Raw genomic sequence first — 12793 nt, forward strand, 5'->3', positions numbered from 1 at the left:
AGTCAAACTCCATCAAAGTACATATACACGTTAAACACAGAAATATTCACTGAACATCTTACCAAATACAATGAGGAAAAAAGTATAAACACTATTTCTATGACTGGGTGATACATTGAATATTATAGTGATGATATTGCTGGCAATATGAAATTAAGCAACGCTGTAAATATAGCTTTTATTAGGTGAAAATGTTTCTAAATTTCATGATTCTTCAGGGCTTCATAGATAACACAAATGACAAAAGTTTAATGATGCGATTATTAAACTACAAAAAGTTTTGCTCAGATGTATGGAGGTTTCATAAACGATCAAACATTTTTATAATATAAAAACAAATTAGAACTAAATGTTGTTGCAACCATGTATAAATAAAAATGCATATTTCTCATTAAACAGAAATATGGAGTGTCGGCGGTGCTTCGAATATTACTGATCATTTGGTGTTTCTTTGATAAAAACGATAATGACATCCGATTAAGAACACGGTAAAAATTCACTTATATGTATTGTTTTATCTGTTTATCTGTCCACAGTCATCACTGTTACACAGCATTAATGTATTCAATGTTAGAGATTTAAGCACTTATGTACGTCGCTCTGGATAAATGCTGTAAATGTAAAATGTAAATGTTACACAATTAGTAATTTTCCGCGAACAGGTTCTTTCGGACAGTCAGGCCCGGCTCCACGGGGGGGCCAGAGTGGGCCTGGCCCACCCAATCAGAGGCTTGGCCCACCCTGGCCCCACACCACATAACAGCCAATCACAAAATTGGTGCGATATTCAATTCAGCTCGAGATACATTATTTTCTAATTTCTGCCCAACCCCCTTTTTTCCCTCCTAGACAGACAGACAGACTTAGCTCATTCATTCACATTCACGCAACCTTTGAGGTAAACAGACGTGCTTATAAAGCAATAAACGACAGTCACAGTAACTTTATTAGAACTGTTAGTGAACTTGATTAACACACTATATATAGCCTAATAAAATACAACATGTACAGATTTCTTGTTCTGAAAGGACAAAAGAAAACCACTTTAGCTCTCCAGGACACAGCTACCACCTCCTCATCCATTTGCGGCAATGGGGTCGGAGAAATGGATGAGTCGAGTTCATCTGCAGCTTCCGATGGTGTCAAAAGTACAAAAGTACAAAAAAATATTAAAAATGAAGAAAACACAAACACAACAATTGTTCATCTGACTAAAACGCTAAATCATTTTTTACAGTGTACCAGTGGCTTAGTATCCGAAATCTATGACTCAATTCTTTGTTCTCAATATTCATCTGTTCTAGCCACATACTCCTGGGAACGTGAAGACCTAGCCAAACCCGACTGGGACACTGTATGGGGTAATTGTTTCACTGCCTCTAAGAATCCGGTGCACCAGATGATCCACTACAAATCTATTAATAAGGCTTATCTTACTCCTAGTGTTCTGTACAAGATGAGGTTTAGATCTGATCCCTATTGTCATATTTGCAATAACTCTATAATAGGTTCATATATGCATATGTTCTGGGAATGTCCTAGAATACTTTCCTTATGGACTTATGTATCCTCCACTCTCTCTGACATTTTGTATATGGACATACCCAAAGGATCCACTACTTCTTTTGTTACTAGATGACTCGACTCTTAAACTAAATACTAGTCAAAAAAGGATACTCTTGGCGGCCAGTATGGCTGCTAAAAAGACTATTCTGAAACTGTGGTTTGAAACATCCATCTCTACAAACTTCATCTGGCTATCTTTCTTCAGAGACATTGTTCTGTTAGAATGTACCACTGCCAAACTCAATGGTGCAAAGGATCGGACTATCGGAAGCTGGGAAGAAATGGCTGAAATCTTACGCTGATATCAATTTAAACGACTATAAGGGCTTTGATCTTAATATCCTATTACATACTGTTGTACAATATTATTTCTTAATCATGTCATTTGATGTATATAGTTTGATATTTTGCAATAAGTAATTAATAAAAAAATATTGATCACAAAAAAAAAAGATCATATTTTAATTTTCTTGGTAAGAACTCTGGCAGCTGCATTTTGGACTAACTGTAGTCTATTTACTGAAGATGCAGAACAACCACTTAATAATGCACTACAGTAGTCTAGTTAAAGGTCATAAACGCATGAACTAGATTCTCAGCATCAGACAGATAGGATGTACCTTGCCCTGGCAATATTTCTAAAGTGGAAGAAGGCTGTTTTTGTAATTATGGGCAATATTATTTTCAAAAGACAATTTGCTGTCTAATAAAAAACCCAGGTCTTTCACTTTTGAGCTTGTAGTAACAGTACATCCCTCTAAATGGAATTTGAATTGTGAGAGCTTCTATGTACTGGTTTTTGGACCGATTAATACTATTTCTGTCTTAGCAGAATTTAAGAATAGAAAATTACAGGGCAATCTTTTATATCTTTAACACACTTGGTTAACCCAGAAAGTTTAGATATTTCATCTTGTTTTGATGAGATATTTAACTGGATATCATCAGTATAACAATGGAAACTAATCCTATGGCTTATAATAATGTTTCCCAAGGGAATCATGTATATTGAGTGTAGGTCGTAAAACTGATCCTTTTGGGACTGTTGTGTCTTTATTAATATAAAGTCTCGGACATAAGAGACCTTAAATAATAATATTAAGAAGAGGCTCATCAGCTGTACTGTATGTAACACTTCTTTCAGTAATTTAGATGGAATGGGATATAACAAACATGTTGATTTAGCTCTAGGAATAAGTTTATCTATCTCTTCCTGTCCTTGTTAAGCACTGTAGTTGTGAATGTAGAGCTTTAGATGAGACTGGATCATGAAATGCTGTAACAGGTTGAACATCAACTATTTTGTTCCTGATTCTTTTAGTTTTATAAATGAAGAATCTCATAAAGTCCTCAATACTAAACTGTGATAGAATAGTGTTTTCAGATATCTGATTTTTGTTAATCTAGCCACTGTGCTAAATAAATACCTGGGATAGTTTTGGTTATTTTCTGTGAGTTTGCTTAGGTGCATAAGTCTTAGTTTTTCTCCACTTTTGCATGAGATTACTATTTCAGCGCCTTTACAGTCTCCAAATCCCAATATCAGGCCTTCCTGGTCCTATGCCGGCAGCAGTAGTAATGGTTTGAGGCTACCCCTCCAAAACAACACCAGTTGAATTAGCCATCATGCTCATGAAGATGCATAGCTTTCTCTCTCTCTCTCTCTCTCTCTCTCTCTCTCTCTCTCTCTCTCTCTCTCTCTCTCTCTCCACATATTGTCTTATAGTTCCAAGTTCTCTGGAACTGAGGTGCCAAGGCCCTAATACCAACACCCCAGCCCCATTTGATCCCGATTTTCCTTAGCTTCCTTCCTCAGGTCTTCCTATTCATACAGGTGAATCCATCCACCCAGACAGGAAACAAGCCAGGGCAGGAGCCCAGGCATTTCCAAGATCAGTGGATTCATGACATGCTGCAATTTAGCAGACATGCAGAGCATTCCCATGAACATACAAGGGAGTGTGCGATAAGCCTTGGTGCATTAAGGTTTTACCGACAGTTATCAAAAGCACGATTCATAGTGGGGCATTGGGTAATGCTTGATTGGTGAAGGTGAGTTGTGTGCATAAAGATGTATACAAGTCTCCACTTGTGCCAGACCAAAACTGTGAAGCTTGCTTCTAACAATGTAAGTCTAAATGAGTCAGAAAATTCAGCACAGTGTCATAGCATCTTACCCATATTTTTTATTCATCGTTGATGGAATATATTGAGTGATGCATGACTATGGAGACTATGGAAAAGATGACCCAGTACCAAAGTAGGAAACTGACCTCACTAAAAAGGGAGCGCCATATCTAATCTAGTAAATAGACATATGCAAGTTATTCATTTTGTAAAAGCATTTTTTGTGATGGCCTGCTGTTGAATTCTACCCTTTTTCTACATTTTTTCTTATACAAAACTGATGTGTTGAATAGAATGCTAAGGGTCATTTTGGGTAGTGGTACAGAGGAGCGCCCTTGGCTGTATATGAGCTACTGTATATGCTTCCTGTGAGTGATAATAGATAAAGCACAATCAAGGAGTTCCGGGTCATCTCTCATCTACCCTCACATGTTGACATGTTACCCTGATTACCCTGAAAATGACTAAAATAACATAGAATACAAGAATGTTTTTTTTCCTTGCCATTGTCATCTCTAGCTTGACATTTAGGAATAAATGGTAAATTAAATCATTTTTGTCTGAATTTCGGAAATATGCTTTGTTAAAACATACATTGTTCAAACACAATTTAAATAAAATTTGAATTGAATTGAATGTGTGCATGCTTTACAGAGGCAGACAATGTACTGTGGGAATGGATAGTGAAAATTTATTTATATTTTAATATTTTATTATATTTATTATATTTTCAGAATCATTAAACTGAATAAAGTAAAGCAGTGAAACATATTAGGCTCACAATGATTTTAAGAAAAGTGATTTCGTTACATTATTGAGTATAAAAAAGTAGGTAAAAGTCTTTATTGAACCAAGGGGAATTTTGGGATCACAGCTCAACATCACCATCAACACACCACCACCACTACAAAAACTAACACTCCCCCACCTGTATAAAACAGTACATACCGTATATTTAATTAAAAGAGAAGAACAAACCTTAATTTACTGAGAGGCATTGGATTTTAAGATTTTTTTTTAGTTAATCATTATTAATCCAGAACAAAATAATAATAGTAATAATGAATTCACCAGCAAATATAAGAAGCAGAAAACAGTGCAATGCCTTAAAAGAAAATCCAAGATCATTTTGTGACAGACTCAACACATTATAGAAAGAAATTGCTTTGTGTATCCGTGGAAATTTAGTAACAAAAAAGCAGAGATTTTAAGTATCTATAGGAACTTATCTCATATTTATATATTTTTTATGAAACCTGTAAATCATAATTCACAAAGACATTGTATAATTGCATTTATGATTGGCTCTAAAAGTCAGCCAGGTAAGTGAGAGCATCTCTCAGCCGCTTCTGACGGCTTTTCAAGTTGTTCCTTTTGCTGGTGATGTCATGATCTTCTTTCAGCAGCTCATCAACATTGACTTTATCCTTTATGAGTTGTATCATTTCTCTCTGCAGTTGTTCTGCAGACTCCTGAACAACCATGTACCTTATCACCAGCGGAACCTGGTCAGCCAGACGCCTAGTCACAATCTAAACACACGTTCAATTAGTAACAATTAAATCCCACTTATTTTCACACTAGAACTATACCGTTAATGTAGGAAACAATTAATAGAAGTCTCAGATAGGATTGTAGTCAAGACTGTCATTGTTGCATCCATGACTTTCCAACAGCATATGTAGGATTGAACCATAGAGGCATTATTGAGATCTAGCCACCAGGTCTCCATTTCCTTGCCTACCTCTTGGATCAACTGCATCTATGTGTTCAGTGCATGCTTACAATTTCAAACCACAGAAGTGTCCATATAGGGACATGAAGTCAATATTGGTGTCCAGATCAAATCTGGGGAATCAAAAAGAAAAATGCCTTGACCTCAAAAGTGAGGAGTGAGATTGTTCTGTATTGCTTGATGTTACTTGAGCGCTCTTCTTTTGGTATCCAGACACCCACCACAAATGTCTACTGCTTTTTCACCTTCCCTTCCTTAATACCACCTCAATCCTCTAAATACAGCAGAATATCCTTGACCTGCAGTGTAATTTGCTATTCCTCACTTCCATGATTACCTTTCCTGTGCACTGTGCACTGGCACTTCAATTTTTTTTATATGTGTATTCTCTGCAATAATTTAGTTATAGAAATTTTCACTTTATATGTCCTTAAATTGGAATAATATGCCCAAAATAATCTAAGCAGGTAGAAATCCTTTACAGTTAGGTTTCAAAGTAGTATGAGCTCATTGACTGTAGTCAAACATGCTAACATTGCAAATGAATCAAAAAGAAATGAACTGTAACTAATAACCACTTACACTGTAGTAGGACTTCAAGTGGCGCATCAGTTCCTCAAGAACGGCTTCTTTGTCAGAGTAATCGTACAAATTATGAGAAGCAGGTAGAGCCACACCAAGCGTTTTTCTCTCTTCTTCTTCCTCCCTGACCTTCATCATGTACAGGTTATCCTTATATATGCTGTCTTGGGTATAGATCATCAGCTCCATTTTAAACTGGGTCCTCAGCATTGATTCAGCCTCTGATTCCTTTACCAGCTTTATGTTCTCAATTTTGGTCTGGAAAAATAAAAAACCTTTACCATGACATACAAAACAATTACATTTCCTGACAGCATGATTAAAGCTTTTTGCCTTTGCTTCATGTTTATTGTATAGTGTAATGGCCCAGCAAGTGTAGACAGAGTTGAGTGTGAGTGTAAATATGATCACCTACCTTTGCCATTATGAGAAGATTACGAAAACCTGGAAAGCTTGATTGAGCTAGTTGGATGAATTCTTTCTTAATGAGATCTTGACAGATTTATATAAATTCACAAACAACAAAATGGAGTGTGGAATTATAACATAGTAATAGTAAATGTATTACCATTTACAAGCACAAGCCACTTTGAATAAAACACAGCAATAACTGCTTGTTATTCTAATGAAATATTCACAATACACACAATGCAGGCAAAGAACATAAAGCCTTACAAAATACTCCATAAATGTAACTTTAAACATGTCTATGTCATATACCTGAGATATCCTTAAGTCTTCTGATAGCAGGTTCCTCCAGTTGCTTGATCTGAACCTTCATTAACATTTCAAAGGCCTTGCAGCTGAGGAAGCCTGGAAACTCTCTGCCTCTGTATTTTTCCTCATAATTCTGCAGTTCCTTCTCAATCCTTTTGTTAACTAGTAGATTCACCAAAGTATAAAAGTGAAATTAAATGAGGGTAAAAGTAAATGACATGAACTTCAATGTGGTCTATCCTACACTCCCACAATGTCTATGTTTTATAACACTTTTCACAAACCATTTCTTCAATCAATTCCTAGCGTGTTAGCTTAGATACAAAAAGTTTATTTCATTTGTTTGGCATGAAATTTTTTGAAAGAATTTTTTTACCAAACATCTGCAGTGCCCTTGTTATATGGCTTCACTGATATATTGTCACACCGCTACTCACAGGTCTCTCTAAAATTGTCTAGATCATTCTCCCAGAGAGCAAACTGCTTCCTCAGAGTTGCAAAGATGTTTATTTGAAGCATGCTCTTCATCTCCTCTCCAGTTGTCATCTTGATGGCATCCTGAGTGAATGCTGTAATTTTCTAATAAAAAATAATGATCTATAGTCAGATTTTTAATATCCACACTTGGAAAAGTCAGAAAATAGAAAAAGCAAGATAAGTAAACTGTGTTAATAAAATTTGAGGATGTTTTAGTGCTAGAGAAAACTAGGGTATATATTGGAATAAAAAAATTCTAAATCTGCAAGTGCATTCAGGAGTCAAGGCAAGTTACCTTTGGCAAGTACCTTAATTTGTACATATTGTGCTGATATTAAGACATTTTGTAGACAAAATTCCAAACCTAATTTGCCAAATTGATTTGTTTCCTTGATTTTCTTAATTGAATTTTACTTAAAAAATGCAAAATAACTACTAAATTTTTAAAATCAGTGCATCACATTGGCAGTAGCATCAGGAAAGGCCTCTCTCTTTGAGCTTCTCTCTCTTTACCGTGGCATACTTCTTTTCAAGGGACTTTCAGATCAAATGTTAAATGGGATATGAAGGCCGTATCTTAGCCTCTAAGAGGGTCCTTGTGGAGCCCAGGCAAACATATGTTACGAGGCAATGAGAGGTGGCTTTCCAAAGGCTGATGTAATACTGTAATATTCTAGTAATACTTTGGTAGCAACTCAACAAGGTCCCTGTCTATGCTTTTCATTTGTCCACCAATGATGGGGAGCGGAATGAGTGGGGAGGGGTGCAGGCTTCTCGGGTACTGTACATTGTTACCAAAGGCCCTGCTGGCAGAACCACCAGACCTTGGCTTTAATGCCTGACCAGAGGAAATAGTCCTACAGTTGGTAGTGATCTTCAATCTTCAGTAGCAATGTGAAGCCCCAATGCCAGCTCTTTGGTCAATGTTTGCTGCTGAGACTGATTTCTAGTAGTTGCTTGAGCACAGGATCCATCAATTTTAACAAAACAAAAGTGATTAAAAATTCACAAATAATTCCCTAAAACTTCTCAATTTGAGAGGTATAGTATATTTTACCAATGTTGCATAATATTGTACAACTTGATTTGGAGCAATATGCTTAAATATTAAACGGAATAATTTTATTGGATAACAAATTAATAGAATTCAATACATAATTTTGGATCAGAATGGTCAACTGTTTAGAATCTACTGAATTTCAATTTGGCAAAAAAAAAAAACCCCAGGTTGTCCACTCTGTGGAAAATCTGCAAACCTTAAACACATCCTCTCGTCCTGCAAGATAAATTGCACCCAGTTTACAAATATATACATATGGACACACATCAGGTCCTGAGATGCCTGGAAGCAATTGTTGACAGTCAAACTGTATAACAACGTAATGTCTCCTGTGAACGGAAGCACCAACGTTATTTGGGAGTCCTATATGGATTTGGTCTGGTAGGAAGAAGGAAACAGCTTAACAAATGGATTTAAGCATCTAGTTCTATATCCTTTATGGTGGTAATCAATAAAAATGCTAAATTAAGAAATATTTCCATTTCAATGACATAGCTTTAATTTCATTAAACTCACTAAAGCTTTTTTGTATCACTTACATCAGTCAGAAAGCCGATTCGTTGTTCTTGTTCTGTAGGAGGCCCTAAGCAATAACGATCCAGTTCAGCCTGAATTTGAGCCAACTTCATCAGGACCTGATCCTCCAATTCTGGCAGATATTGCTTAATATACATTCAGAAATAGTTAACTACAAGCAGGGATTTTTTAACCACACATTCTGCAGGCTTCTGAAACAAAAAAGTATCTTTACCTCAATGTGAAGTACAAGTTCAAGTGTGAGTTTCTCAGCCAAGTTGGGAATGGTAGCTTTTCCTTCATTATACAGTGTGCTGTGGGGAAAAAAATGGAAAGTCTCACATTTTTTTTAATGTTGATCATTATGATCCATTATACTAGATAATTTGATTAATAATCTTGAATAAAAAAATGAACACATAAATCTACATACTGCAACTTTAATGGTCTCTAAATGAATTCCAAAAAGAAATTCCAGATGAACAAAATTTAAATTCTTAAATTCCCTCCCTATATAAATAAATTATGAACCTGAAATGTGTGTGATTTTCAAAAAAGTCTTTCTCCTTCCTGATGGCTTCAGACAGAGAGAAGCTGTCCTTGATCTCCTGCTGTCCTCGGCACCTGACGATCATGTAGCCCTTATTAAGGTATATGACCTCGTTATTGATTATGGACACCACCATCTCCTCCATGCCTTTATCCACCAGGTCAGGCTTTGTTAGGATGCCTGATATAATCAGCACAAATACTGAAGCTCACTAAAGATATTTTATGTAATGAAAATCTTGAAAAAGCACCAAAAACTTTGTGATTCATTACATATTTTAAAATAATACATGTATTAATGAAAAGGCTGTGCAGACCAAGGGTTCTCAATCCATTTGGATCAACATCCTGAGCCATCTTCAATGCTTCAGTAGTGGCTATGTCCACGTTACATGGCACCACCACAAGGATAATGGTTTCTTGCTTTGTGATGAACTTTTTGATTAGTTTCTTAATCTGAATGAAAGTCAGACACGTGTTAATATTACATTTACATGTTCTATTTGTTTGTTTATTTTTATCTTTTATCTAATCACTTAAGATTGAACCCAAATTTACTTGTTCGGCAATGTTCTCTGGTTGGTCTTTAACTGCTATACGGGTAATACCAGGCAGGTCGATGAGTGTGAGATCAGGAACATTGGTTGATGTCACCTCCAGGCTTATGAGCTTGTCACTGATGCCCATGCCAGTGCCAGCAATTTCATTCTGGGCTAAAAATAAGATATATACATAAGATAATAATAATTAAGAAAGATCAAGATAACTAGCTTAACATTTGAGAAACTTGTCAAGCAACTCATATAGCTAATGAATACACTTTATACAGTTAATAATTTTGCTATTATCTGTTTAACTTTTAGCTTCTAAGACATCAAGAAGTTACTAGAAATTTGACGAAGGGAAGTATAATATTCATATTTAGACAAGAATTAAAATTTTGATTTTCTTGTCTCTGTTCACTACCTTTTCTAATCATTTGATCTATATCTGCTGGATCTTCAGTCTCTTCCTCATTGTCCTTATACTTGATCTTCCCATGCCAGAAGTTTTCCTTCCTGCTCTTCTTCATCTTGAGCTCGAGCGGACATCTTGTCACAATACCTGTGTGTTTATTGGCAGGAGAATTAATAAACACCAATTTTACCTTTTAATGTCCTAGGTACAGCAGTTCCTTGTTAGTGATTTATCCCCTTGTTTGCTTTGAGAATTTTTTTTTTACAAGCAGGTTTTATATTATCATTCCCATATATAGCTGGTATACACTGGAATGTTGTTTCTCCAGGAAACAGTCACCTAGTGCAAAACAAAACACTACAGAACTGCAGTACACAAGACTAATTAAAGTGCTGAGCTTGTATTCATAAAGACTCTATCTTATAATGAAGGTGGGGCTGATCATGTTACTAGGTATGACACATTCTTTTAAAGACTGTGATTGATTGTCCAATAAAAAAGAAGCGCTTTTTTAATCTGGTCTTCTCTTTGTCTCTATGTTAAGATATTTGAGATGATATCGTGTAGGGATTATGTTTGTGACCGATCATATTAGAGATGTTCTAACATATGTATGTTATAAATGTTATAAATGTAATGTAAATGTAAATGTAAACAGAAATGTCATAGCACCAAATTATATCATTTCTGCTGCTGTGGTATTTCAGCTCGGTTTCAGCCATGTTAGAGTATCTCTGATTGCCAAAGTGGCTGTATATGTGTATATATATATATATATATATATATATATATATATATATATATATATATATATATATATATATATATATATATATATATATATATAGCATTGGAGATGTTATCTCTAATATGATTGGTCACAAAAATAATCCTTACATGATCTAATCTGTATCATCTTATTAACTCAATATCATTATTTAATATTGTATACAATACATTTCTTCTCCCTCTTCAGCTTTCAGCCATTTTCTCCTCTGATAAGGAAACTCTTAAACCTCTTAAAACATGCAAGGCTCTTTAAGCCATGTATGTGAGATATATACAGAATATCCTACAAGGCCCCTTACTCAGTACACATTTCTGAGACTTTTTTTTTTTTTTTAATTAATTAAAAAATAATTTTTAATACATTTTTAATTTTAAAAAACTAATAATTTAGTTTATAAATTTTAGACTTAGGCAAAAATACATCAAACGAATGAGGTAACTGTTTTTATTCCCAAATACAAAACTTCATTTTGATATTGCAATTAACCATTGAATTCTGATGTATTTATGTATTTTTAAACTATTTTTTGGTTTGTTGACCCCATGGTGTCTCACCAGTCCCGCGGGGCAGCGCGACTCCGGACAGCGCCTCCAGCACCGAGCTCTTCCCCGAGCTCTGGTCTCCGATCACGGCGATGGCGGGCAGCGCGAGGTCCTTCTCCACACCGAGCGCGCGCAGAGAGTCGATCAGGTCGATGCACGGACGCACCTTGTCCTCATACTGTTCACTTAGACTCGCGCTCATCTCTCACAGCTAATACACTCGGCAAATAGACAAATAATTATTAACAAATAATATTACGTCGTTTCTAGAGTGCGCTTTTACGCAGCACCGGTCGTTCTGTGGCACGCAAGAAAATAAAACTAGAGGAGTTTAGAAGAATCGAAACGCATCTCGACTCTACTGAAAGAAGGAAGGGTTTGAGATGTTGAAATTTAATACGGCGTGTAGTATACACAGGAATCATGTATTTAGCTTCATGACTTGAACTAGCTTGCATGAACAATTTCTACATCTGCCACCTCATAGACATACTGAAGCTGAAAAAAGTCTTAACCCTTGTGTGATGTTCGTATTTTTGTTACTCAGCCAGTGTTCGTGGGTCTGCTGAACCCGCTGCATTTTGTTGTTTTTAATTTAACGCAATCAAAAAGTTTATGTTAAAATACTCTACAGATGTTCACTTCATCCCAATTGCAAGCAATATAAACAGCATATATGGTTAATATTTGCCCTTTACCTTTATTACATCACATTTTTTTAATTAAAGTGCTACTCGTTTTTTGTTGTTTTTTAATAAAATGTAATACAAAAAAGAAAATCAAATGTAATCAAGTTATGTGTCGGAAACAATCAACAAATTTACAAGGAGGCAAAGTTTTTAAAAACTATTAATGTTTATGAATATGGGTCCCACAGACCCGAACAACATACAAGGGTTAATCTATAATTGTCTAAAAAATCTAAATCGTCTAAATCTATAAAAGATTAAAAAATTTAAAAATATTTTGTAAGTTTGCATTCGGATTTGTATAATTATTAGAATAATCTGGGATCGTTGCCTCTTGGGAGGATCTTTGCGTAACATTTACGCACCTTGTTCCTTGTTTTCTAGGCTCAGCAATGAGAGGGTGATGAACCCCTTGTATCCCATATATCCGTTACATTATCTGAATGTGTGATATAGCATTTCATGTGTTGGGTATTTAAATAGCCA

The 12793-nt window shown here is 35.5% G+C and overlaps 1 protein-coding gene across 1 annotated transcript; it reads right to left on the reverse strand.

The window, feature by feature from the left end:
* Positions 1 to 4997: 4997 nt before the first annotated feature.
* On the reverse strand, positions 4998 to 11878 carry LOC132839177 (interferon-induced GTP-binding protein Mx2-like). The gene is made up of 12 exons (XM_060860008.1): positions 11631 to 11878; positions 10296 to 10433; positions 9888 to 10042; positions 9647 to 9785; positions 9312 to 9510; positions 9016 to 9094; positions 8804 to 8926; positions 7165 to 7306; positions 6731 to 6889; positions 6426 to 6502; positions 6011 to 6268; positions 4998 to 5225 (listed from the first exon to the last, which is right to left on the reverse strand). Exons 1-12 carry the CDS (start codon positions 11818 to 11820, stop codon positions 5001 to 5003), a joined length of 1884 nt encoding a protein of 627 aa, XP_060715991.1. The 5' UTR covers positions 11821 to 11878; the 3' UTR covers positions 4998 to 5000.
* Between the last annotated feature and the right edge of the window lie 915 nt (positions 11879 to 12793).

The sequence above is a fragment of the Tachysurus vachellii genome, chromosome 24 (genome assembly GCF_030014155.1).
Source record: "Tachysurus vachellii isolate PV-2020 chromosome 24, HZAU_Pvac_v1, whole genome shotgun sequence".
NCBI lineage: Eukaryota > Metazoa > Chordata > Actinopteri > Siluriformes > Bagridae > Tachysurus > Tachysurus vachellii.

Bases quoted from the DNA above. Each gene is read 5' to 3' on its own strand.
- LOC132839177 (XM_060860008.1), bottom strand. From the start codon at position 11,820: ATGAGCGCGAGTCTAAGTGAACAGTATGAGGACAAGGTGCGTCCGTGC. The intron at 9,786-9,887 runs GTAAATTTGGGT...ACTTTCATTCAG, and splicing joins CAGAGAACATTGCCGAACAA to ATTAAGAAACTAATCAAAAA. The intron at 5,226-6,010 runs GTAAGTGGTTAT...ACGTGTGTTTAG, and splicing joins ACTTGAAGTCCTACTACAGT to ATTGTGACTAGGCGTCTGGC.